The sequence below is a fragment of the Eurytemora carolleeae genome, unplaced genomic scaffold (assembly GCF_000591075.1).
Source record: "Eurytemora carolleeae unplaced genomic scaffold, Eaff_2.0 scaffold6, whole genome shotgun sequence".
Classification (NCBI taxonomy): domain Eukaryota; kingdom Metazoa; phylum Arthropoda; class Copepoda; order Calanoida; family Temoridae; genus Eurytemora; species Eurytemora carolleeae.
In genome coordinates, this window is record NW_019396148.1 from 426,468 (window position 1) to 454,462 (window position 27,995).

Consider the following 27,995-nt stretch of genomic DNA (forward strand, 5'->3'; position numbering starts at 1 on the left):
ACTGCAGGGACCCCTGTACAGAACAATTAATGGTGGAGTGTCTAGATTTGTTTACATTATTAATGTACTGCAGGGACCCCTGTACAGAACTACTTTTAGTGTAGTGTCTAACTTTGTTTACATTATTAATGTACTGCAGGGATCCCTGTACAGAACTACTTTTAGTGTAGTGTCTAGCTTTGTTTACATTATTAATGTACTGCAGGGACCCCTGTACAGAACTACTTTCAGTGTAGTGTCTAGCTTTGTTTACAATATTATTGTACTGCAGGGACCCCTGTAAATAACTACTCATGCAAGAGTGTCTAGCTTTGTTTACATTATTATTGTTCTGCAGGGACCCCTGTGCAGAACTACTAATGGTGGAGTGTCTGGCTTTGTTTACATTATTATTGTACTGCAGGGACCCCTGTGCAGAACTACTAATGGTGTAGTGTCTAGCTTTGTTTACATTATTATTGTACTGCAGGGACCCCTGTGCAGAACTACTAATGGTGTAGTGTCTAGCTTTGTTTACATTATTATTGTACTGCAGGGACCCCTGTGCAGAACTACTAATGGTGTAGTGTCTAGCTTTGTTTACATTATTATTGTACTGCTCGGACCCCTGTACAGAACTTCTAATGGTGTATTGTCTAGCTTTGTTTACAATATTATTGTACTGCAGGGACCCCCTGTACAGAACTACTAATGGTGTAGTGTCTTGCTTTGTTTACAATATTATTGTACTGCAGGGACCCCTGTACAGAACTACTAATAGTGTAGTGTCTAGCTTTGTTTACATTATTATTGTACTGCAGGGACCCTTGTACAGAACTACTAATGGTGTCGTGTCAAATAATCTGAAAAAAAGTTGGGTTTCCGCTCCAACCAACCAAAGTCAGGTGAATAAATGATTAAAAAATTAAATTTAAAGAAGTAACCATTTTTAAAATGCTACATTTTTTTATTAATAAACTTGTGTTTGTCAAGCCGGTTGAGGTTTAAAAAATAAGTTTTTAAATCATTATTAAAAGATTTTTATACATATCTTCCAAACTAAACTAAATCTTCCACTAAACCAAGAAACATTAGTTTAACTAACTTTTTAAATTTTTCCATCACAAGAGTTACGATTTTCTTTTGCTGCTACAATAATGTTTTCTTGGCTTTTACTAACTATATTTTATTATCACACGTATTATAATCAAAACCCTTTTTGACTACGCAAGATTGGTCTCTACGATGAAACATTTTCACAGTGTTCCTTAAGAGCAAAAAAGTTTAACTTGGTATTGCGGAGCAAATTCAACTTGTTCCTGGTACTCAAACAAGTTTCCATCAAATCATATCACTCCACCATGGTGAGATATAGAGGTTTTTTAAGACGCACCCTGTACAACTGGAGACATCTTTTACATGCTTAGTAACTTTTTTTTGATAAAGTTATTCCATTATTTTCTTTTTCCAGATCTTTCTGCATGTATTATTACCTGGTTCAATTTAAATTTCCAAAAGTCTCATTCCAAAACTGAGGTCTGTACATTCAACAACGTTTAGTTACCTTTTTTACTCTCAACAACTTGCACCAAACGGGCACCACGGTCCAAACAAAGCGGGTAAGTACCATTTCAAATTCCTAGATAATGATGGAGGTTTCCATGAACCCCATCATGGCCAGTTTTCTATCAAAACAAATCTCCTTGTCCTGGTGAGATATCGATAATTTTAAGACACCCTGTAAAATGTAAAAATGCAAATTGGTATGGAGTACTGAGATAGAAGATGAAGAAAAACTAAAGAAGGATTAGGATATTAGTTAATGGGAAATATGGAAGGCGTAGATTGTAAAGGATAAAGGATTAGGATTAAGACTGAAGAGTAAAGGATAAATATTTAGAATGCAGATGGAAGAAAGAGGAATAATTGATAATGCATATTGGATAGGGATTAAGATGGAAGCGTAAAGAATAAAGATTTAGGATTAAGATGGAAGAGAAAAGGATAGATAGTTGATACACGATTAAAATTAAGAAGGCAAAGTAAAGGATAGAGATTAAAGGATTGGGGTGAAGATGGAAGAATAAAGGATTAAGATTAGATGGATAAGTCAAATACGAGTTTTTTAACTAGAAATTTGACCCATTTGAGTCAAATTGTCATAAAGTTCCAAACTTCAAAATTTACAGGATGTATCTCTTGAAACCATTAAAATCTCATCAGGGCTAGCAGATATGATTTGATGGAAACTTTTTCATGATGGCGTTAAGGAAAGCAAATGCTATCCTCTGTAAAAATTCAAATGATATTTGCCTTCCTCGTTTAGCTCTTTGCGGCCGCTTGGTGTAAGTTTGCCGAGTTTCTCAAATTATAAATAATGAGTAAAATAGGTAGCTAAACGTTCTTTTATGTACAGACTTGAGTTTTGAAAGAGCACTCATGAAAATTTATATTGAATTAGATAATACATTGAGAACGGTCCGGGAAAAGAAAATAATGGAATAACTTTAAAAGAAAAAAGTTACTAAGCATGTAAAAGGTGTCTCCAATTGTAAAATATCTCACCATGGTGGAGTGTTATGATTTGACGAAAACTTGTTTCCAATCACCCTCATGCATGAGTACCAGGAACAAGTTGAGTTTGCTCCGCAATACCAAATTAAAATGTTTTGCTTTTAAGGAACACTGAGTTTTGTATTTAATGGGTAAAAATGTTGCAGAATTAGCAATTCGAATTTCTCTGGGCATAATGTTTTTTCCCGGAATTTTTATGAAACATTTTAAACAGAGATAAAGAAGAGTTTAGCAATTTACCAATCCTTGTGTAATGCTATTCGGTGAGTTTTACTTATATTTCTTTCATAAACTGCAGTAAATTCTTTGCTTGTCTGTCTGTCTGTTTGTAACTGATAAACGTCAAAATGGCTGAACCAACCAGGCTCAAATTTTTTTTGGGACCTCACATGACTCAAGGGAAGGATTATGGATGATCAGAATTGCAAATATTTGCCTCCAAAAATTTAGATTTTTATAAAGTTTTAAATAGAACAATAAATACGGCAATTGGGCAGTGTGAACAGACCTGTTGATCTTAATTAATAATCCAAATATAAAATACACACAAGTATTCCCAAAATGTTGTCTCCCTCTTCTACAGCCTTTTGGTCATCATTGTATAATACTAATGTTGTTTTTCTATTTAGACTCAGAGAAAGGTTGATCAATCTGAGATAGATGCTAGGCTCAAATCTCTCATGGATAGATTATCCAATCAACAGGTAGATTGATCTTTGTCTCATGATTATGGGCCTGATCCTCATTCTTATCTTTTTATCCCTCGATTTAAATAAATCGCTAAAATAGAGCTAATCTTAAGCTGGTCTTGGTTTTGGTCTGAATATGAATTTCTTCCAATCCAATCTTGATTTTCATTATTCACATGTTTTGAATTGTAGACAGTTTTAATAAGTATTTAAATCATGTAAAAGATTTAGGCCTTATGTTTTATGAAACTCTTCTTCAGAATTATTCATTGTTAACCCTATTCCCGCTGGGGGGGGGGGGTCAATTTGACCCCCCCCCTGTAGTTTTTTTTACATAACTCAAAAAGTATTGGTCTGAGGCTGTTGAAATTTTCTGACTTTTCCTACATACCCAAAGCCCTCCCTTTAGGCCTAAAACCGGGCTTTAATACTAACTGCCTGAGTCCTCAGGCACACTGCCTGAATGACTGCTTTTTCCTGTAACAAACTAAATCTTTGTTTTGACCCCTTTTCACTTGTCAGATTTTGATAAAATTTAGCTTTTTGGAAAGCCTACGACATAAGAAAACGGATTGCACGAATTTTGCGAAAAAAATTGCTAATTTTTTGCAAACAACCTGTCAAAGGAAATTTGCACTTTTTTAGTTTTTCTTGATTAAAAATCAGGTTATTTAAAATTTTGCAAAATTTTTTGCATATTTGAAATGGCATGGTTAAGGGCTTTTCAAAAATGTATAATTTTTCATTTTTCGAACAATTTTTGTTTGCAAACATTTTTACTTTATAACTGGATTTTGCGATAAAATATTCAATTTTTGCAAATTTGCAATTTTTTTTGCAGATTCTATAAGTAGAGCACAAGAGCTTTCCAATGATGTATCATTTGTCATATTTGGACATCAAACATGGGATTTAGAGGGGGGGGTCAAATTGACCCCCCCCCCCCAGCATATCCTGGTTTTCAAGTACCCCAGCAGGGATAGGGTTAACTTGCTATTATCATCATGGAGATGTAGAAAATACCAAAACTCCTCCTTAGTCTTTATCAGTCTAAATGCGCTGTTTAAATCTATCACAAACTCTGTCCTCTTTACCTATATTAAGATATAAAATAATAATAAATAATTCGAGCCAAACTTACATTTCTTTGGTTTATCTAATCGTGTGATTCCATCCTGTACTGTTAACCAATAACTGTCTCAGTTCCTGTACTTTTCCTTGTACTTCTGATAACTTAGGGGTTCTCCCTTCCATAACCCACTTAATCACTTCTTTCCAAACTTCATCAGCATCTTGTAACGTTCTTGACTTGTTTCCCTCTAGAATTTCAGGCTTCGTTTCAGGGCTCATACTATGCACTGTTGTTGGATATCCTGCAAACTTCCACCTTTCTTCAGTTCCCCTACTTAATTATCAATCTGATTCTCTGCATTCCCTTCTGGAGTAGGATCATCTAAATGAATAGCCCTGGATAATGCATATGCAATTATCACAATAAACTGGAACTGAGCTAAATCTGTATACCAGTGCTAACAGATCGTTTCTTCAGATTTGAGATTTACTTTAAACTTCAAACAAGCATCTTTATAAACTAAAAAGGGGGGCCGGTACCTCAGAATATGTTCCCACTTTTTAATTCATGTTAAAAACGACTTTACTAGTGGCGACCATACAAATTCAGAAATTTGCAATATTCGACTCGGATCGTAAAAAAATCAATTTAATTCCAAACAAATCATTCAGATGTTACAACCTATAATCATTGATTTGTAATTAATATTTCGCTTATAACTTGTTTTCACGGCTGGAGCTGGATTTTCGAACATGCCTGGAAAATATCAAAATGTCGTCTTCATTATCAAAAATCCTCGAAACATGAATAAATTTTTTCAAAAGTAACTACCAGATCATAAAAAATCAAAATATTATGAAATATCAATAATTTACGAATTCGTCGAAAAAATATAGATGATTATAAGTTGTGATTTCTGAAATATTTGTTTGGAATTAAATAGATTTTTTTACGATCCGAGTCGAATATTGCAACTTTCTGAATTTGTGTGGACGCTACGTTCTTCAGTATGAGTCGTTTATAACAATTTTCTCCTTATAAACGCAACAGATAGAAGTAAGATTAGTAGCAATCACCATCGACTAATTTTTCGACGTAAGCCTATACTCCCTTTCGTGAACACTCCCTTTAAACTTCAAGTTTCTTTGTCCAATTTTAATGTAAATTAGTTCAGGGGAGTTATGATCGGGCATATTAGCAGATAAACAAACAGAGATTACTACTTTATATTTCATATCTGCACTGGTTAGGATGAATAGATAATGAAGAATATATTTTAGTCTCTGTTGAAACCTGCTGATAAACCAAGCAAAGAGATGCAGCATTATCTGGACAATGCTCCCAGCACCCATAGGTAACATCATCATTTACTTTTCCACAGATTTTACTTTAATTTTGTATACTTCTTTAAGCAGCCAAAACTTCACAATTTTACTTTAAATATTATCAAACATTTGAATTAGATTGATGTTTATTTATTCTGTTGTTTATTGATTTTCATTTCATTTTGCAAATACAAATATGAATTTTTAATTATAAACAAATAACATGATCTAAACATCAAACCATATATAAAATATATGCATTTTTAGAAATAATCATCTAATAATTTATATTTATTACTGCAGCAGATACCAATGAACATTGCTCGCTTTCTCTTTGAGAATTTTAACTTTTTTATTAAGAAAATTATCCGATTCTACTCCATATATTCCTTACAAGCCTGCAACAATAATAACCTCACCTGCAGCCCCTGTTATAACAAACATAGTAGATACTGATAAGCAGGTACCAATCTTTAGAAATTCATTTTAAAACTACAAGTATTTTATGTGTTTTATGGAGAATTTTTGCAAATAATATAAATTCTTTTAACAAGTAGACTGTAGTTGTAGTGTATATGTTAGAATGTTTTCTTCAATTTTTATCCTTCTAAGGTCATGCACATTGTACATATACAATGCAATGCCCCATGTATTTAATAATTTCACTCCATCCAATAAATTTAACATAAAATTGCTATTGTTTTGCAAATTTATATATTTGCTGTATTTTTAAAGCAATAGTTATATTAGTAAAACTAAGAAGTTATAAGTCCTTGTAGTGTATGGTGTACAATGTAGTGTATGGTGTACAATGTACTGTATGGTGTACAATGTAGTGTATATTGTACAATGTACTGTATGGTGTACAATGTAGTGTATGGTGTACAATGTAGTGTATGGTGTACAATGTAGTGTATGGTGTACAATGTAGTGTATGGTGTACAATGTAGTGTATATTGTACAATGTAGAAGTTATTGTTCTAAAATCCTATTATTGCAAGGTAGTGCAACATTTCTCGGGGCAGAGAAAACTTTAATTTTTGTCCCATATTGATTTCTGTATCAAGAACTTATGAAAGTGCAATAATAACCGCACAAGGAAAACGATTTTTTATTTTAAATAGTTTCTGATTTTGAGAATGTTTCGTAAATAAAACTTTAACTAGTAGTTCTTAAGAAAACTTTTTTTTGTTCTTTGATTTGTTTTTAACCAAAATTTATTTCATTCCTGACTTTCTTACAATTTTATTTCCTAACAAATGCACAAATATAAAGAAATCTTATCACATGAGACTTAAATTTGTTTAAATGAGGGGCAATATACTTGTTGGGTCAAATAATTGATTTTAAAAGAATTTAAGAATTTAAAAAAAAAAGCTTCAAAAGTTTAAAACATAAGTGAAAGAATACTTGTCATATTTCCCTAGAAAGACAATAATAACTTTTCAAAATGTATTTGTCATTAATAAAATCAAATCTTTCAAAATTTATAAATGTATTCTTCTTCTTTTCCTTTTATAAACAGTTAAAAATACATTTTAAATTTACTTCATTTTGAATATTTTTGTGGTTAAATTTTGTAAGAATATTTTAAAACTAATTTAAGTGAGTAACTAAAATTTGAGAAGGGTTAAGTGAATATGATATTATTTATTGATAGCAAGGATATTTCATAGATAGATTATTTCATAAGTGAAAATCCGCGAATTATTTTTGTTTAGTTTTACGATGTACACAAAGAGAACATGTTCACAACTAATTTAGAAGATGGGCGCGAAGCGCCCTCTAAGGCTAGAAAGAAGGGCGCGAAGCGCCTTGAATTTCTAGTATTTTAAAAATGACATAAACTCCGAACATGAAAAACCCCGGACATAAAACAGATAATAAAGAAAGACAAATAGGTCATAAACATTATAACAGACATAACTTTTCTTTAGGAATCCGGGAATAGCACGGGAGATACTGTACACGAGGAACCGGTTCTTGAAAGTGCTCCCAGTGACGAGTTGGATGAGAACCTTCTTGACAGGAACATCATTTTACAGCTCTTGTTCAGAAATTACAATTTTTATTCAATAGGGGATAAAATATTTAAATCAAAAAACATAGTAAATCTAAATTTATCTTTATTTATAAATATATAATATCTGTTTGTCTGTTAGTTTGTTTGTCCGATCATTACGCGGAAACCCCTGGACCGATTTGCCTCAAATTTTGATTGGGGAACCCTCGGGAGACTCACAGGTTTTGAGATTCTAAGTTGAGTGGGTCGACTTTAATATTTCCCGGTAAATCGTTTAAGTGCGGGTAAACGGCGGGAGTATCTTTTGGGGAAAGTTCCTAAGCTAGTTATTAATACAATCACTGACTGTTAAGTTGGTCTGTTTTTTTCCATCATAACACGAACCATAAAAAGAATTTTCTTACCTTGGTTAAGAAAAAAGTTTGGGTTGACCCTTACAGGGAAACCTTATTTCCCGTGCAAGGATGGGTGCCCAAGATAGGTTTTTATAAGTTCAAGTTTTAAAACTTAGTCTCGCAATAAAAAATATCATGTTATTGATGATGAATTTAGTTCCAGTGAAAGCACAGAAACAGATTCAGACTCAGATACAGATACTTCACAGGCTAGTGACATAGAGGTATATTTTTAAACAGTATTCCCTACTCCTTGAATACCATGTTACTATCTTCTGATCATTTTAGATTGAGAAAAAATATGACGAAGTTCCTGAGATAACGATAAATCTAGTTGATGGGGATACTGATTCCAATGTTACTCCCCAACCTGCCACTCCCCAGCCAATCACCTCCCAGCCTTCCACTCCCCAACCTGATACTCCCCAGCCTACCACTCCCCAACCACTCACAAATGTGGAAGCCACAATAAGTGAAGAGTCCAAAACTGAAAATCCCGATCTTTGTGAGGAGGAATTGGGTGACAAATCCGTAGATAAAGATGCACAGCCCAGCTCCTCCCAACCTAACCCTGCCAACGTAGATGAGATAAGAGCCCCTGGATCCACTAGCGAAGTTCCAACGGAAGATTGTGATACAGCTCCCTGTGATACACAACCTGAAGAACCCTCTCCAGATACTCATGAGAACAGAACTCTCGGTGAAGTGGAAGACCGGAATCAAAATGACTCTAAACCTGAAATAACTCAAGATCGCACTCGCATTCCACCGATTCGTCGTCCAAGTCTGCTTAAAACTGTCGTGTCGATCAAGAATTCCGAGCCGGTGACAGTTGTTAACTACGAAATGGTCGATACTTTCGACAGTATTGATTTTATCGACGATGGATCGAGCTGCGGTGAGAGTCCAGATAAGAATAAACAGTTTGTCGTTGATACTGAGAAGTATGAGGATGCTGAGATCAATGCTCTTGATGAAACAACTGAAATTTCAGGTAAATATACTCTTTAAGGAAAACCTCTTTTAGCAGGTTTTTAAATTTATCTCCATAATTAAAAAAACATGGGAAAACATTCAAAGCTATGTTTAGGCTGTAAATCTGATATCTAATAAAATAAAAATGTAGGCTGTTAACAACAATATTTTTCATTTCTAGAATCGATATCTGAAAATAGAAATGGTGGTGAAGAAACTCAACATAGCGCCAAAGAAACCCAAAATGGCGGCGAAGAAACTCAAAATGGCGCCAAAGAAATTCATAATGGCGGAGAAGAAAATAAAAATGGCGGCTTTCTAATAGTTTGTCATCACGCTGATCCTTTGCTTGATGGAGAGAATGAGACTAGTACTGATCCTGCAGCGAATCCTGTTCTTTCTTCAAAGACCGAAGGTAGCGTTTTTTTACTTTACCAGTTTTGTTCCCCTCATTTTTTTTTAAAACTATTTTCTATAATTTTACCGAACAATATTTTTAAATAATTTAAACTTTCTTTTCTTTTCATAATTTTTACATTTTTTAATCTGAGATCATTTTTAAAGAGAAATTTTCAAAATGAAGAAAGTTACTATGTGGTTAATATGCATGTATGACGTATGTAATCTTAAAAGTATTATATCTAGTTTAATTATTTCCAAACCCTTTGGAAAATCCCAGCATTTTTGATTTAATTTGATTTCGGAAAAGTTTTCGATTGAAAGAGTGAAGACCTGTTGTGCAATTAGAAATGAGAAGAAATGCAAAATGTCTGCTAACTTTTAATTTAAATGGTTGTATTTTATCTAGATTGATTAATCCCAAGAAATTCAATCATTAGTTTATATAAATAAAGTGAATTTTACTGCAATTAAAATGATGGTTTCCAACGCAAGTGTATTTTACTTGCGTGTAATTGCGGGCCCTCTAATTTCCGCGCAATTCCGCACAATTCTGCGCAATACAAGAACAGTTGCGCGTTATTCCGCAAAAAGGCATTCCGATTGGAAACGCTAATTAAAATTCACTTTATTTCAGATTTGCTTTTACTGGCTACTTTAATAAAGAGAGTTTATCTAAAGTCTAATGTTTTTTTCTCGAAACTCGCCAATACCCTTTTAGAAAAATAAAACCATTCCAAAATTCTAAGTATCTTGTATTTAAACCCCACATAATGTATTTAAGTTTTGAATTCTGGTCACTTGACTACAAATACTTAATTAATGGTCAATCCAGTTTCAGCAAAAACAACAAAAAAGCAAAAAGAAATTGATGACTCACCACAAACTTAAATTAATATTCTCTATGTCTATCCTGAGGATGTAAACCTTTGATTTTTATTAGAAAACTATAATTTGCTGCGAATGTTGACTGTCTATACCAATATTTATTAGACTAGTTAAAACATACAACAAAATCCAGATCCACCACCTTTAGACTAAGAAAAAGGGCTAACCTTATTAATAATTATAGATCAACAAACCGAACCCGCCGACCTCCATCAAGATGAAATCATTGAACCTCAAGATTCAACCTCAACTCCAACCTCTGCTCCTCCAGAGGCTGATTCTGAGGTTTGGGATATCCTCAAATCTAAGGTATTGTTTATTTTATGCTTAAATAAATTTGTTAATTGGATGCAAGAGAATTTAAGATAACAAAAGATAGAAGAGTAAATATGGTTTAATGTAATAAATAGAAGAGTAAATGTAGTTCACTGGAATAAATAGAAAAGTAAATGTTGTATACTTGAATAAATAGAAAAGTAAATGTGGTTTAATGATTATAATAATAGAAGAGTAAATGTTGTATGCTTGAATAAATAGATGAGTAATGTAGTTTAATGTAATAATAGAAGAGTAAATGTGATTTAATGGAATAAATGAAAGAGTAAATGTTATACTGGAATAAATAGATGCGTAAATTTGGTTTAATGGAATAAATGAAAAAGTAAATGTTGTTAAATGGAATAAATGGATGAGTAAATTTGGTTTAATGGAATAAATTGAAAAGTAAATGCTATTAAATAGAATGAATGGAAAAGTTAATGTAGTTAAATGGAAAAGTAAATGTGGTTAATTCTAGTTAAAGGAAAAGTAAATGAATAAAAAGAATAAAGAGACTAAAATATGAGTGACAGAAATAAAGTTTATTGGATTAAAAAGCGAATTTATAATTCAGGAAATCTAATTTAAAAGTCCTTATTGCACTTATTTGACCAAAATATTGTTATATTGTGGACATTTACATCAATTTCTCTCAAATTGTGTCTGAGGCTTTCAACGGATTATCCTGATAGATTCTGAATGAGTCAATGGAAATATAAATATTTTTCAGTTTTGGATTTAGTCAATTTTCCGGGTTATTTTCTGAATAAGATTTTTTGCAATGTTGATCAGTAGTCTGATAACTTTTTTATTTTCGTATTTGGCATTTTACAATTTTATTCATTCTATATTAATTTTTTTATTTTTTCATAGTACATTATCCTTACTTCTTCGTTATTTACTCAAAAAAATTTTCTTTTCATAAAGTTGCATAAGCTGAATTTTAAAATTAAAGAACTAGGACTTTAGCCTCGTGCCCCCTTACCAATTAAGAAGTCTAACTTTTTACTAATGCCCTGAAAGTCGTCATTTTGAATCGTTCTCCAATTTTCGCGGATTTCTCTGTTTAAATTAGTGCATTTTCAAAAATAAGAAAAATTTGACATCAATTACATATTACAATTGACATAATCGTCTCTGGTGTCTTGCGAGTTGCCAAAAAAAAATGTGAGTCGGATCAGTTCAGTCTAACCGTGTTGACGTTTATTGAAGACAAACAAAATTTATAAAAAAAACTTTGACTTTTTAAACTTTCATCTGAGGCTTGTTCCTTTTTATTTTCTTAAATTTTTTATTTAGATTTTTCTTTTCCCCAGAGCGTGGGTGAGTGAGTCGGAATATATAAAACGCTGATTAGTAGGGCTTTGCTGTATTTGAATATTTTTTAATCTCCAAATATTCATATTTATTTCTGTTTTCTTATTCTATATTTATATTATCCAAGATAATGAAAGCTTTTGATGACAAATCCGTCAAATTGTACCAATTTGTATGGTTTTTTAAGAATAAAGCCTGTCCCCTTAAAAAAAGGAAATTACCCCAATATGAAAAGTGTTTTTTTGCATTCATTATTTTTTATCTCTCTTCCAGATGCTAATTTTCAAATCTTAAATTTCTTCTAATCTCTGCTATTTCTAAATTTTAATATTTGATCAAATTATCTGAGTTTGACGCGAGTTTTCGAAGATTTGGGGAAGAAAACTTTAACACCATTTGGCAAGCATTTTCCCAATTTTATTTCCCTTAATCAGGGAAAAAGGAACAAAATTCTGTATATCCTAGCGGGGCACTATCAGAGCGAGATGAACGTTAAACGTATTTCTCTAGAGTAATCCTTTTTCTGTTGCTAGAACTCATCAGAGAAGAAGGCCCGGTTAAACATTTACCAGCAGAAGCAGAGTAATATCGTGCACAACCTAATTATGGGAATGCCGCGTCAACGTAGAGTTCGGCAACCACGTGCACTTGCTCCGACGTCTTCCATCAAACCTCCTCCTTCCGACCAGGTTAGGACATCTTCAACATTTACTTTAATAAATAGCTAGATAATTAAAAACGACCCTCACAACTGTGGAATAGGAAGACGACGGTTAGATCAAGCTATGATTTTAAATAAAGTCTATAAAAAGACCCATTTCATCTATAATAAGTTGATCTACAAAGAGGAGGACGACTGTCTGTCTAAAATAATAGGAACACTTACATGTGCACTGTGCAGAGTACTGACTCATTTAATCCAAGTTGATTTACTAATTAAAAGTTTATACTTATTTGCTTTCTAACTACACCTAATACTACTAGATTCTTTAAATGTCGTTTTCATTTCCTAAAGTTCCATGGGTCGCTCTGTATGCTCAATTAATTCTTCTTCTAATAAACTTTATTAGAATTATCTTAAAAACGAACAAAATATCCAAAATATATCTTACTGAATGATAATATTTAAAAATATATGATAACATATGCTCAATTAATAACCTCACTTCATGGATCATGGGACTGTCAGTGTCAACTTGATTTTTATTAACCCTCTATTTAAAGAGATTCATGTCTTATTCACAATACCCTTTAAACTTTTATCTGATTAAATGTGGAGGATATCGTGGGGTTTTTTTTGCTTAGTGCTTAATTTTGATAATTTACTTCATTGTTTCTGTAGCATAATCTAAATTAAGGGGAAAAAATAATTTTATATGAAGGGTCTCTTGGAATTACGTCGACAGTACTACTCAAGTTTTATTCTGAAATTTCAAATTGTAATTTAATAAAGATTTTCCTTAAAATATGAAACTATGGAATAAAAGTTGTATTCTGAAATTTCAAAAAGTAATTTAATACAAGTTTTTTATATTTAAATGTAGTACCTGGGTTTCTAGATTTGTATCTATAATTTTACTGTAGTTTCTGTGTTTCCAGATTTTGAACTAAATACATTTCTTGAATTTCTAGATGTGTGTATCATAGTTTCAATATTTTTTAAGGGTTAAACTTTTTTTTCTTAAATTACATTGCTGAGCCTCATATTTTTAAGTCTGATTATATTTCTAGATTTGTATTTTTAATATATATATATATATATTTATAGATTTTTATTTTTATTCTAGATATATTTCTGGATTTGCAATTTTAATCTATATTTAGTTCCACATTTGTATCTTATATCTACAACCTAGATTGAAGGTTTGGCAGCGATTATTATTATTATTGTTATACATATTTCTAGATTTGTATTACTTTTTTATATCTATATATATTTCTAGATTGTTGCAGAATCTAGCCCTAGATCACCTGTATCCGATACAGATGAAAGCCTTAGTGTATCTTTTAATCCATCAGCATATAAGGAATAACAAACAAATATAAAACATTATTTTTTTCGGGTTTATTTTATTAAAAATTCTCCTCATCCCCCTTATGTTTTTAACCATTTCAACACAATGTTGTACATAACAAATTTAAAAATGTATCTCTGGTTTTTAATTCCCCCCCCCCCTTTTTTCGAGACTTTGATAAGTTAATCGTATCAAGATTCATATTGATTTTCATCGGCAAGTGTCTTAAATTACTTTTAATGTCTAACATTGCGTTAAAATGGTTAAAACAATTATAAATTTTGATATTAAGGGTTTTGTGCTCCTAATAATCCTGTGTTGCGTAAGAAACATTTTAATGGATAAAAGGGATTAGTTTTGATCCTCTGGCTTAGCCCTTCTACGTTAGATCTTATTATAAATTATATTATTTACTTTAAATGTGCTTCAATACAATATTTTAGAAATAAGTTAGTCGAGACAGATCTAACATTTATAAGCAATATATTTGCAGGCAACAATCTATTATGCAGGAGAACATGATGATCCGATGCAGGTTGGAGAACTACTGGATTTACACCAGCATATATCTTTTCCCATATTTTCTCCTTTTCCTTCGAGGATTACTAGTTCGGATTTTTGAAAATAGATCCTCTTTAATATAATATAACAACATTTAGAATCCTAGGTGAAAACTTAAGTGTTGCTAGGAAACAAGATAGATTTCGTGAAAAAAGTACATTTTTTATCCTCATTCATGTTTGTCGATTCAGAGTGGGGATTTCCCGCGAAATATTCGTGAAAGTTCTTTGCCGCGTTCAATTAGAGACTCATCACCCAGGTACAAAATTAAAAGACGACCTGCTGTCCATTTTGAGCCTGAACAAATTAAAGAATGTTTAAAAATTCGTAATTGTTGTTCTCAATTTTTACTACGTAAATGTAATATTAGATAAAAAAATTTAATTTAAAAAGTTTTTATAAAATGTCGAGATTTTAACGTCAAATCATTGTATTATTTTTTGAGATATTTACATCAATAAGTATACAGATTCTTTTATATTTTAGAATTACTGCTGCTGTCTCCCTGCCTCCGACTCCGATCACGAATCCTGAAAAGTTTGGAATCAGAAAACAAGATGGACGACAGGAAACACATTCTCCAGACATAATTTTCATTTATTAATTAATTCTATATGAAGACTGTTTGAAGAGCTGATGAGTAGTTTAATAATTAATATTCTCTAGAGTATAGGGGGCTGGGCCCTGGAAACCTCATTTACTCTCCGTAGAGACTGACGGCGTAATTTAAATTACCCTTAATTTAACTTGCCCAATTCGTTAAAATATACTTGAAATCTTATCCTGATCCAGAATGTGGAAGATAACGTCCGTTTATGCTTTTTCAAAATGCTGATATCCAACGCTTTAAGTGAGAAAAAAATTACTACTGTGTTTTTTTGCGAAATTTTCGGGTTTTTTCGCGAAATTTTCGAGTTTCTTATTGAGTAAAAAGTTCGCATTTTTTGCGAAACAGGTTAAACCGAAATTTTGTGAAAAAAAAGAAGAAAATTTTCCCATCTTTTGCGAGCGAATTAAATTTTTGCTGGAAACCCTACACCCAACCAGTGGAAAACATCTAAAGCATTTCTCAGTTATTTATTATTAGGTTAAGTATCCATTTTTAAAGCCTCCGTGATATATTAGATATTTAAATTCGGATAAAATATTAAATATTCCATTTTTTTCAATCCAAAATTTTGAAATTATGAAACTGCTTTGAATATAATGTTGAGTCTCTTTTGAATATGATTGTCCAATTTACTGTATGTCCCAATAAACATGAAAGAGAGAGACGACATAAATTAATTGCTTCAAACCAAGATTGTGCGTCTAATGGACTTAACAACCTTCTTTGCATTAAAATACATCTCATTCAACAAACTAAATTATAAATGGAAAAGGCTTAGTTATCTTCCGTCAATTTTAAAATACCAATATGGCAAGACGAGACAAATCCCTATCGATGGTAATCTAACAGAAATATTCTTCAATTGTATTCATGATAAAATACCCTCATAGACCTCATTACCATGTTTTTGGGACACCCTATACATTGTAGAGTCAACAAACCTGAACATTGGTTACATATAATTTACATAAATTAATTTAGAATGGAATATGATTATGATAATCTAATAGTTACCACAACTATTGACTTGTGAGTTTTTTTTTAATCTGAAGTATTTTATCAATCCAGAGAAATAAGAATATCTCCCTCATTATGCTTTCAAGAGTACCTTTTGAATTAGGCAGGTATCTCTTAAAATGAGTCATCTCAAATTTCATCAAAAGTCACAAAATGTACAAGACATCGTTTTTTAGTTGATAAGGTGTTCATATCTTGTAAATCATGAATATCATTCATTCTTGACCAGACAATGTTTTTAATGGTACCGTTGTGAATCAGACATGCCCCCTGGTAAATGTTGTGCCCCGCAGGTTGGTGAAGGACTAACAAGCCCGACTAGATCCAGTAGTTCCCAATATCTTATCAGGAGAGGGATATCCGGAGACCTGATAAGTCCTTCAGGATCCCATACATCAGATACAGGTAGGATATGCAGACTTTGTATCTAAGGGTTGTCGTCATTATTGGATAAAAAATGGAAAATTTACAATAGGTTTGTCGACAGCATGTCATAATATAATGTACTCTTAGTAGTGAAGAGTGTTGGGTTGTCTACTTTCCGTTAGGATTTCTTTATCTTTATAGTATGTCGTCCCTATTTTAAAGAATCTCTTCTAAAATAATGTCGTCTTTAAAGTTTTAACCTTGGATTTGTCCGATCATAACTCGAGAACCCCTGTCTCCAATTTTTATCGGGGAACTCAGAAGGATCACGGGATTGTTATTAGTTTGGTTTTGAGAATTTAAAGTAAGTGGTTCCATACGCATATGTGTTCCTTAAAAAAAATCAGATGTCCAGGAAGCCATTAACAGCTACATGTAAAAATCGAAACGTTGCTGAAACATCCCTTGTTACACTGTAAGAGTGTACTTACCAAAAAAACAGTTTTCAAATTAGACATTTTCGCGTTGAACTGCTACCTGAGCTATGAACTATCTACCTATTTAACCTTATCAATGAGCGCTTAGATATTAACTTTCTACCTGATCGACCCCCATCCATAAACTATCTATCTGATGCCTCTAGCTATAAACTGCTTCCTGATTGACCCCCTAGCTATAAACTGCTTCCTGATTGACCCCCAAGCTATAAACTGCTTCCTGATTGACCCCTTGATACGAATTAGTTTCTGATTTACCTCCTAGTTATGAACTTTAAAAACAAGATTAAACCACTAGCCATAAACTTTCTACTTGATGGACCCCGTAGCTATGAAATGCTAGCTAAGAGACTTTCCAGTTATGAGCTGATACCTGATTGACCCTCTAACTGAACTATCTACCTGATTGACCCCATGATATGAATTGATTCCTGGTTGACCCCCCTTGCTATGAACTGATACCTGATTGACCTCCTAGTTACAAACTATCTACTTGATTGACCCCCAAGCTCAGATCTATCTAGCTGATAGACCCTTTTCTATTCACCTGATTGACCCCCTGATTGTTGAAAAATAAAATTTATCTAGATAATCTTGACGGATTAGTTTCATCTGCTGCCTCAAGTCTAGGAAACTCGCCAAAGAAAGCTGGAGCTAATTCTAACAGTAACACACCGAAGAAAGGTGAATAGAAACTCAACGTTTCATCCAAACCATATTATTAAAATGCCATGATTGTCCGTAGATCAGATGTAAGATTTTAAACTTTTTGTTGAAACCTATTACAATGTTTTTTATCCTGTTTTTTAGTCAATTGAAGCCTATTGCAATTAACGTTATCATGTTATGTTTCAATAAATTATTGAATGGTTATTTCCGTTTGTTAGTAGAATTTTCGCTGATTTTTTAGAACTTCTGTTTCTGGACGGAGCTTTGTCTAACGTTGGGTGTTTTAGCTAGTACTCAAAGGGTTCTCCTCTCACTATCGGAATTTTGAGTTAAATTTAGGAACTATGGGGTCTTTAATGGAACTTTGCCCCATCCTATATTTTCGATTTTCTAATATTGATATTTTATTTTTAATTAATCAGGTCGAGGGTTTATGGCGGCCATGACGAATATATTCCGAGGATCCTCTAGTCCTCAACCTTGTCCTCAGAAAGCAGGAGGTCATCAGCCCCCACTTGCAGGACAAGAGGAGGACGAGGATGAGGTTTTGTCCAGATCTGTTTCTGTTCAGGTTATTTAATACTCATTGAAACAATACAATAAACAACTTCTCTGAATGATTATCGTTCGTTGATTTGTTCAGAAGAGGGGTGTGGGGGGGGGAGTGTAATTTTAACCCCCCCTTCAGCCACTGCATCTTGTGGTCGATTGATCAAAGTATCTATTTTTTTTTGACAAATTCTTAGTCAAGTAGAAAACGTTTGGTCAACATTTGCATATTATCTGAATTGCAACAGTAAAAGTTTTTTTGAAACTAAAATTAATAAACTAAATAAAGATTTTTAAGAGTGAGAGGTAATTATCAAAATTGTACATCGTCAAATAAAAGTTTTTTTCCTCGTTTTAATACTAAAACATTTTTACACATGGTTGGGTTGGGATTTTATCATTGAAATACGTACAGGGCCTCAAAAGATGAGACTAAACCAGTAAGAATTGTCTGTATTATTTGTAATTAAAGAAGGACTTTACATAACCCCTTGCAAAGCTATTATTTCATAATCGGCCTTGTTAAGTTTTTAATGGTTTTTAATCTCCATAGTATAACAATCTTTTTGTAAATATTATATTTTAGACCGTCGTCTCATCCTTTGTTGTAAACCCTGTCAAAGTAAAAATAAATTTCAAATTAAATAAACTATTGTAGAAAAGTAAACCTGGTGTTACCTCTGTACTGCTGGGGGCTACTAATGAATCCAATCCATCTCTAGACAGTTTTACGGAGCAGGTCTTTTCATTTCTAAAACCTCAGTTATATTTTACATCTTTACAATGAGAAATATATCATAGTTTCGAATTATGTTAATTTCCATCTTTGTCTATGTTGCGTGTAAAATTGACTGGAAATTCAAATGTAAAATAAATTGATCGTGATGTAAATCCTGAAATTGGGAAGAAATTGAAACTCTAACCTGAAAGAAGGATGCCTTAAGCAATCCTTGTAAAATATGTTGATATAATTTTGCTGCATAAATCTGAGTGATATTTTTGAAAAATTATCAGTTTTCAAATTGTATTACAAGAATATCTTGTTAATCATTGTGAATTGTAAATACAACTATTTGATGGATTTTGGGGTCACTTCAATTACCTAGTGCATTTTGATATGTTTCCGTGAAATGTATATGCCTACTCACTGTATAGACACTAGGCTGTTTTTTTATTTAACCAACCAGAAGTTAAACGCTATATATCCATCGAATGAGGAGAAATCAGTTCTCATAGAGTGTTCAATAGGTCCAACTATCTTCGGTCAATTTCAACTTAATTTAACAACTTTTTAACAGTGTGTAACATTTGAAACTTCTGAGTACTGACCGCCAAAAAACTTTGTAGGTTAAATCCTTTTTTACGTTATTGATAAATAACCCTTGTGTTTGTTAGGATGAAGTTTGTGCTGGACTAAGTGAAGAAACTCTGAAGAAACTAACCGACTCTCAAATACCTCCTCATCTACTGGTAATCTCTTTTGTTCTTTTCATGCTTCGTCTTAATGTTCTTTTTACTATTGTTAGCTGATCGTGTGAAGTTGTTCATGTTTCATGTTATGGCTCATATTATGGTTAATGTTATAGTTCATGTTATGGTTCATATTATGATTAATGTTATAGTTCACGTTATGGTTCATGTAATGGCTCACGTTTTGATTAAATGATTTGATGCACTGGAGCAATTAAATTTAAAAATAAAAGCCATAAATTGATTCTAAAAACCGTTTTTATATAAAATTTTTGATTCTCACTGTATTGCAATTATGAATCAATTGCAACTATAAACCTACACTTAAAAAAATGTTTTTACTTTATAACATGTTATGTTATAATAACAAGAAACAAGCTTAAATATTTTAACACAAAAAGCTTCATATAAATTGTTTTTTCACTTGGTTTCAGCTAGTAGGCTGAACTCTATATGTATGCTCAACTCTTTGTTTTCTGATTTCCCAGTTCTAAACTTCTAACTGCATTCTCATAAACACTGTAGGTTAAATCCAAATTTATTCTTAATATTATGTTTCCGGTTCAAACTGAAAAAAACTCGATGAATGAAGAAGAAAAGAAGTAAGAGAAGGAATGTATAAAAGTAAATAAAATAATAAAACTTTTTATAAGAAGAAAGAAAGGAAGAAAAGAAGAGAATAAAGTATAAAAGAAATAAAAAAGAAGATAACGTAAAGAAGAATAGAAGGATAATATGAAGTATTTGAATAAACTATGGTTGCCCTGGTATCATAAAGCATGATAAATAAAGAAAAATATTCAACCTTCAATTTACTCACCTACTGTACTATTAAAAGGGATACATGAACTAACATTTTGAATTAGGACAAACTTGGACTTAACTGTTGAACTATGTATACAAGCATGTACTTATCTGTTGTACTATTTAGACAAATGTGTACTTACCTGTTTTACTATTCAGACAAACATGTACTTATCTGTTGTACTATTTAGACAAACATGTACTTATCTCTTGTACTATTTAGACAAATATTTTCTTATCTGTTGTACTATTTAGGCAAATGTGTCTTTAACTGTTTTACTATTTAGGCAAACATGTACTTATCTCTTGTACTATTTTGACAAATGTGTACTTACCTGTTCTACTATTTAGGCAAACATGTTCTTATCTCTTGTACTATTTAGACAAACATGTACTTATCTCTTGTACTATTTAGACAAATATTTTCTTATCTGTTTTACTATTTAGACAAACACATACTAATCTGTTGATCATGTTCTGGTTCATATTATGGTTTATATTATGGTTTTTATCATGGTTCTTATTATGGTTCATGTTTCGTTCATTATGGTTAATGTTATGGTACATGTATAGGTTCATGTTATGGTCTATGTCATGGTTTATTTTACGGTACATGTCTTGTTTCATGTTACGGTTCATGTCATGGTTCATGTTACGATTCATGTCATAAATTCATGTCATGGTTCATGTCATGGTTCATGTCATGGTTCTTGTCATGGTTCATATTATGGTTCATGCTAAAGTTCATGTGAATGGTCATGTTAAGGATCATGATATGGTTCATGTTAAGGTTCTTGTTATGTTATGGTTCTTGTAATGATTTATATTATGGTTCATGTTATGATTCATGTTAAGTTTCATATTATGATTCATGTTATGTTTCCTATTATGAATCATGTTATGATTCATGTTATGTTTCATATTATGATTCATGTTATGATTCATGTTATGTTTCATATTATGATTATGTTATGATTCATGTTATGTTTCGTATTATGATTTATGTTATTATTCATGTTATGGTTTATGTTTTAGCGCATGGTATGGCTGATGTTATGGTTTATGTTCATATTACAATCTATTTTATAGTTATTGCTACTTCAGGGAACATTAGTTCCAAAACTAACACTTGGCCCATTTCTAACACTCAGTGTTAGAAATGAGCAAAAATTGAAAGACTGGGTTTTTGGGATCCAAGCCCATATTCAGAGTAAAACACGGGCAGCCGAAGTACATTTGAATTTCCGAGCCGGGTCAACCTTTCCGGTCCCAGTTTGTACTGTATCGCCCAGACATTGGGTAAATAAGGCAGACACTTAATAGGACTAGCCGGTGCAACAAGGTTGACGCGGTCATATGTTGAATTTACTTTCACTAAAGGGTCAGAGGTGCGTGAAAACTCTATAATAAAAACTATAACCAACATTTTATTAAACATGACAAGGACAACAATTCCCAATTTTAAATTTTTTGATCAAAATGATAATAGGAGATCTTTTTATATTAAATCTATTGACCGTTTTCAAGACAACAATGTCAGGTTTTCCATTTTCCATCCGCAATTCAAAACAAAACTCACTTTCATAACTTACAAAATAAATCACTGAAAACAAAAATTAACCTATAAAGACTAAATTAACTTCTGAATTATTTATAGAATCTAAGTTTCCATATTTTATGTGTTATATTAGAAAATATCGATGATTTATTTTCAAGCATTTTAAACAAACAGTTTACCCATTTCTTGTTAAATCTATATTGTAAGAACAAATGATATTAATATTTTGATTTGTCAATTCTGCAATTATTTTTGAATTATATGAGAACAGTTTGTTTTTATTTTCCATTTATGTTTCATCAAAAATTCATGTTTTATTACGTAACATAAGTGCTTAAATGCTTAAAAAATAACATTGATATGAATTCCGGTGATTGTCTCAAAACCCAGAGTATGTTCCAGAATATGCTGTAAGGGGGGGGGGCCATAAAACGTATTACTCTCCGGAAAATTTAAACAGTGTTTAAACATAACTTAGAATTGTCGTAGGAGGCTGATTTTTTGCATGCAAACTCAGAATTACATGCATTTTTTGGTTTTGAAGGAATCTGAGCAAAAGTACGCGCGCGCCCTTTTTGTGAAGAAATGCGACTTTTTTACAGTAAATCAATGTTAACTTCATTAATTGCACTTGAACATTTTTCCTGGCACTCTTGAAACAAATATGCGCTAAAAAAATTCATCTCTAAAGGCTTAAATGTTCGCGCGCACAGATTCCTTAAAAACCAAAAAATGCATGTAATATACATTATTTTAAGCTTGCATGCAAAAAATCAGCCTCCTACGACAATTCTTATTTATTTTTAAACACTATTTAAATTATTCGGCGAGTAATATGTTTTATGGCCCCCCCCCCCCCTTTGTTCTACTTGTCTTGGATTAAACGATATATATTCTTGAAAAAGATAATTTTGCAGACATATCTAACACCGGGCCAAGTGCTTGGAACTTATATCCCCTGCGTTTGTATTTTTCCGTTTTATTATTTAAATTGGCTCTTCCTTACAGTTGAAATCTTATTCTTAATCTTCTCCTGAAATAGTATTTTGTATAAATGTGAGAGTTTCAATTGAACTCTAGAAATTTATTACTGTGCTGTTTCATGGAATTAAAATTGAATAGCATACTTTAAAGAGATTATTAAACGAGCTTAAGATGATTTTGCTTTTAGAATAATCTTCTTAAATATTGTTTTTTATATTAAACCGAGAGAGAAAACTGCATGTAAAAGAGACTTTTTTTCAAATAAACTAGTTGAACTGATAGATTTGAATTGGTTGGTTAAATTGATTTGAGTGCTTGATTTGATTAATTCATTTATTATTTGATTCATTCATTGATTCATTCACTCATTCGTTGATAATTGATTCATTCATTGATACATTTGTTTTACTGATTGATTTGATTGATTCATTTATTGGTTCATCTAGTCATTGATTGATTGGTAATTTATTCATTCATTTGATTCATTTTAATTATTCGATTGACTAATAATATTGATTTAATCGACTGATTGATTGGTTCATTAATTCATTAATTCATTCATTGGTTGATTCATTCAACATTCATTGATAATTAACTCATTGATTGATTCATTAGATTGACTTATAAGATTCAGTTGATTCAGTTGATTCAGTTGATTCAGTTGATTCAGTTGATTCAGTTGATTCAGTTGATTCAGTTGATTCAGTTGATTCAGTTGATTCATTTCACTCATTTCACTCATTTCACTCATTTCACTCATTTCACTCATTTCACTCATTTCACTCATTTCACTCATTTCACTCATTTCGCTCATTTCGCTCATTTCGCTCATTTCGCTCATTTCACTTATTTGATTCATTTCATTCATTTGATTCATTTGATTCATTTTATTAATAGAATTGAAAACTGAATTCATTCATTCATTTGTGTCAGGAACGCCTAGAAAAGAGGTTAACTACCAAGGGTCAGGTTCAGGCGAATAGAGCATCAATGCAGAGAGTTCGGAGAATACAGGAGATACAACGAGAACTAGGAGTAGTCGAGGTATGAAGACATAATTTCAACCTTTATTAATAAAGCAAATAAGATGTTTTTATTTTTTATTTTAAAACCTGAATTTGGACAATTTCTTTAGATGTCATAAATCTGCAAGTTTTTGTGAACCCACCATTAGAAATTCATATATATAAATGAAGTGCCACTTTAAATTACGCCTACAGTCCCTTTAAGCTACATTTGCGTTTTGAAAGAAATTCACCAACCGTTCATTACTGGTATTTTCCCATGTTTACTGTGATTCATTGGAAAAAAGTGTTTTAATATTTTACAAGACTATTTGTTTTAGGTTCAATGCTTGGATATTGAACGTGAAGGAGTAGTTCTGGAGAAGAAAATGTCAGGTAGTTTTACAGCGGAAATATATTTACAATAGAAAAATGGCCTTTTAAAGACTAGGGGGCCTGAATATATGTATATAGTTCAAAATATGTTCACAGCCGAATTTTTCAAGCCAGCGGATAAAAAGACTGCTTAATTTAATGGTTCCCCAAAAATGTTCCTTAAGAATCATTTATCTTTCTTCAATTCAGCGGGAAGAGTGTAAAAATAATCAATTGAATATCAACCGTCAATTGTTCATCATAAATTGTCCCAAAATAAATTTCCTTGATTGGGGATTGAACTCTAAAAAAACTAACTTACACTGGATTAAAAATGAATATTAAAGGGGAGCTGAAAGTGCAGTATTGTAGAGAAAAACTTTAGGATTCATTTGATACCAATCAGACATATTTACAGTGTTCTATTTTAAATAAGAGCGTAAAGTCGTTCATAATATTTCACCTGTTGTTTCGGTCAGCAGATGAAACGTTTTTTTACAATTCTTAAATGTACTGGACAAAACATGTAACAAATTCTACTATACAAGTACAAACTAATTCTACTATACAAGTACAAACTAATTCTACTATACAAGTACAAACTAATTCTACTATACAAGTACAAACTAATTGCATATTCACAAACTGTTTGAGAAAAATAATTCACTTTTATCATAGAAAATAAGTTATTAAAATTATTTTGAAAATCTCGCTGGGTTATACAAATTCTTTCAGCTAGGGTCTCAGGTCTCTTGTTGGAGGTTATCTTTATTTTAATTGTGAAGACGACATTTTGAAAAATCCGCGAATAAAATTATAGAAACAGGAAAGGAAATGATGATAATGAAATAACCACTTGGTATCAAATGATTCCAAAAGTTGTTCTCTATAATCCTGCACTTTCAGTTTAAATACCATGCCTAGCCGGGATCTCCCTTTAAGAACCGGTTTCAAGAAAATATATTTATCTATTATCTATACCCCTGATATAATAGGAGCAGAGAAGGAGAAAGACGACGAGAAGGAGGTGGAGCTCCTGGCGGCCTGGTACAGGCTCCTGGGAGAAAAGAACAGGCTGGTTAGGAGGGAGCAGGAGCTCATGGTTGAGAGTAAACAGCTGGAGCTCATTGAGCTCGCGGACAGGTAATTAATTGCCAGTCATTTTGCAAAGGAAGCTACAGTATTTGTGGTTTCTGGTTGATCTTAATTAAATTCGTCAAAATAGTGAATTACATGTGCTGATATAATAGAAGTGATCTGTCAGGTGCTAAAACACTTATTGTAACAATTTTCTGTACTCTCCCTTCAATATTTTCTGTACTCTCCCTATAATAAATTGTATCTTTATCTTTATCTAGAGCTGAGATAGAGCTGGTTAGAGTTGACGGAGAGGAGGCTACAGCACTCCTAGATAAAATCTCAAGGTCAAACATTTAGAATATTTTAAGACAGAAAACAAAGTAAGAAGGAATCGAGTATTTGCCACAAACTCTGATTTTCTAATGCAAAATCGTAGACCTTAGATATTTCAAACTTTAATACTTTGAATCAATCAATCTGAGTAATCACAAGTAAACAAATCGTAAATTTCTTAATTTATTATGTTTTTAGAGAAATAATTATTATTTAGAAATCATAGGTTTAGATGAGTTTTATGAAAATTTGAAATAAAACGACATGAAATATTTGTCTAAATTGAAATTGCTGAGCCTTACTTAAATCTTAATGACAGCTTAGACTCGAGACTAATTTTATATTTTTTAAAATCCGGTTTCTGTAGGATTGCAGAACAAAGGGAGGAGTTGGAGCAGGTGTTAGACAAGGACAGGGAGAGATACAGGAGGGAGGACAGGGAGATACAGCTTAGGATGCAGCAACAAGGGATCAGGTTTGATCAGCTCATGTAAACTTGGTTACACTTAAATAGCAGGGGTCCATATAATTCCATCCAATACGATCCCAACTGTTGATTGGTTGATATTATGAAGCAGAATTTAACCATGTTAATATAATAAACTATTGGAAGTATGATGTCAAATTGTAAAAAAACATTCCATACTGCATAATGCATACTACAAGGAAATGTATATTTTTCTGTACATAATTTATCTTATATTGATTGCTGATATTCACATTTTATACCTTTTTACATTTATTGACGAACATTTTATATTAAGCAGAACTTAGTAAGCAGAAATTAATAATTATCTTGGATCTGGATTTTGGTTTTATAATTTAATCGAACTTTCTTAAATATTAATTAAATGCAATATTTTTTCAGTGCACCAATGATCTAGTTACTTAACTGATAGAAGGAAGAGAGCTGAATCACGTGGTCAAATGAATATCCGCCAAACCTTGATTCCAACATGGCTGCTTTTAGGCTAAAAAAAAGCGTGATGAAGGGAAAATGGCGCCAACATCTTGAATCTAATTGACTGCCTTTAGTACAGAATTGAATATTCTCTATTGATAAGAAAATTAATACGTAATTCTCAAACACAACTAACGTTTCCAACGCAAGTGGATTGTACTTGCGCGCAATTTCTGGCCCTGTCTTCGCAATTCTACGCAATACAAGAACAGTTGCGCTCAATTCCGCACAGTTGCACGCAACGGTATTCCGATTGGAAACCCTAAACTCAACCCACCTCCCTTTATTTCTTGCCAGTTTTCTGTATGTTGAATATTATGTGTTACTTAGCTTTTTTATACGTTATACAGTTTTTTAAAATCATTTAATCAAGCTTGATATTTTTATATATATATATATACATATTTTGTTTACATATTTTTGCTAACTCTACGCTGCTTTAACTTATCTCGACCTTATACTTAGTCCTAAATATGTTGAATAAATTGCATAATGTGGAAATTTGAAATTCTGTGAAACAAAATCTTGCAATTTAATTTTTAGTTTTTGCTGATAAGTGAAGGTTTTGTGATAGATTCTCATTTCTACAAATAGGCAAATAATTGTAATATTGACTTGATAATAACGTTTGTGAATTTAAATTAACAGATTTTTATGTAATGTTTAAAAAATAATCAAAATAGTCCCAATGTATCTCTCTCGTGAGCCGTGACACTGGTTGAATTGGGTTTTGTTTCAACGCTAATTATTTGTTTTAAATGTGAAACTATGATAATTAAAAAAATTAAATATATTATATTATTAAATCTGCTTTTCAAATGATTTATTTTAAATATTTTTGTCATGTCATTTAATGTTATTTTGTGAGGAAAGGGAAAAGAGGGGTAAGACAAAATCATTAGTTTTTAGTTACATGAGAAGAAGACAGATTTTTTTACTTTCTCTCCATTTTTAGAAATTGATTTAATACTGAATGAATTATTGATATTCTTGAGACTCTTTAAATATTTTAAAGGGGATGGTGGAGTTGGCACATATTTTTTTATCGATTTTGATGGTTATTATATCGTTAGAACTGACGAGGGTCAACCCAGACCGAAATATATTTTCAATAAATGTGGAACTAACATCTCCTTTTTTTCTCTACAGAGGTTTGGTCCATCACCATCACTGAATTTTAAATTTGAC

At 31.9% G+C, this 27,995-nt stretch overlaps 1 protein-coding gene across 3 annotated transcripts; it reads left to right on the plus strand.

Annotated features, from left to right (window-relative positions):
* The first annotated feature begins 608 nt into the window (after positions 1-608).
* On the plus strand, positions 609-27,613 carry LOC111696437 (F-actin-monooxygenase MICAL3). 3 transcript variants are annotated; one of them, XR_002764083.1, is made up of 25 exons: positions 609-884; positions 3,183-3,257; positions 5,595-5,668; positions 6,000-6,102; positions 7,577-7,668; positions 8,215-8,281; positions 8,346-9,051; positions 9,214-9,447; positions 10,504-10,628; positions 12,488-12,643; positions 13,898-13,981; positions 14,722-14,789; positions 15,017-15,098; positions 16,451-16,562; positions 17,609-17,704; positions 18,112-18,260; positions 18,897-18,977; positions 19,634-19,708; positions 23,988-24,098; positions 24,400-24,454; positions 25,429-25,576; positions 25,792-25,857; positions 26,214-26,321; positions 26,715-27,301; positions 27,402-27,613. XR_002764083.1 is itself a non-coding variant. In XM_023466038.1 (24 exons), exons 1-24 carry the CDS (start codon positions 624-626, stop codon positions 26,728-26,730), a joined length of 3,144 nt encoding a protein of 1,047 aa, XP_023321806.1. In that variant the 5' UTR covers positions 609-623; the 3' UTR covers positions 26,731-27,613. The 3 variants fall into 3 exon arrangements, 2 of the variants coding, with proteins under 2 accessions (XP_023321806.1, XP_023321807.1); XM_023466038.1 differs by having other exon boundaries at positions 26,715-27,613; XM_023466039.1 differs by having other exon boundaries at positions 8,221-8,281; positions 26,715-27,613.
* Positions 27,614-27,995: the final 382 nt, after the last annotated feature.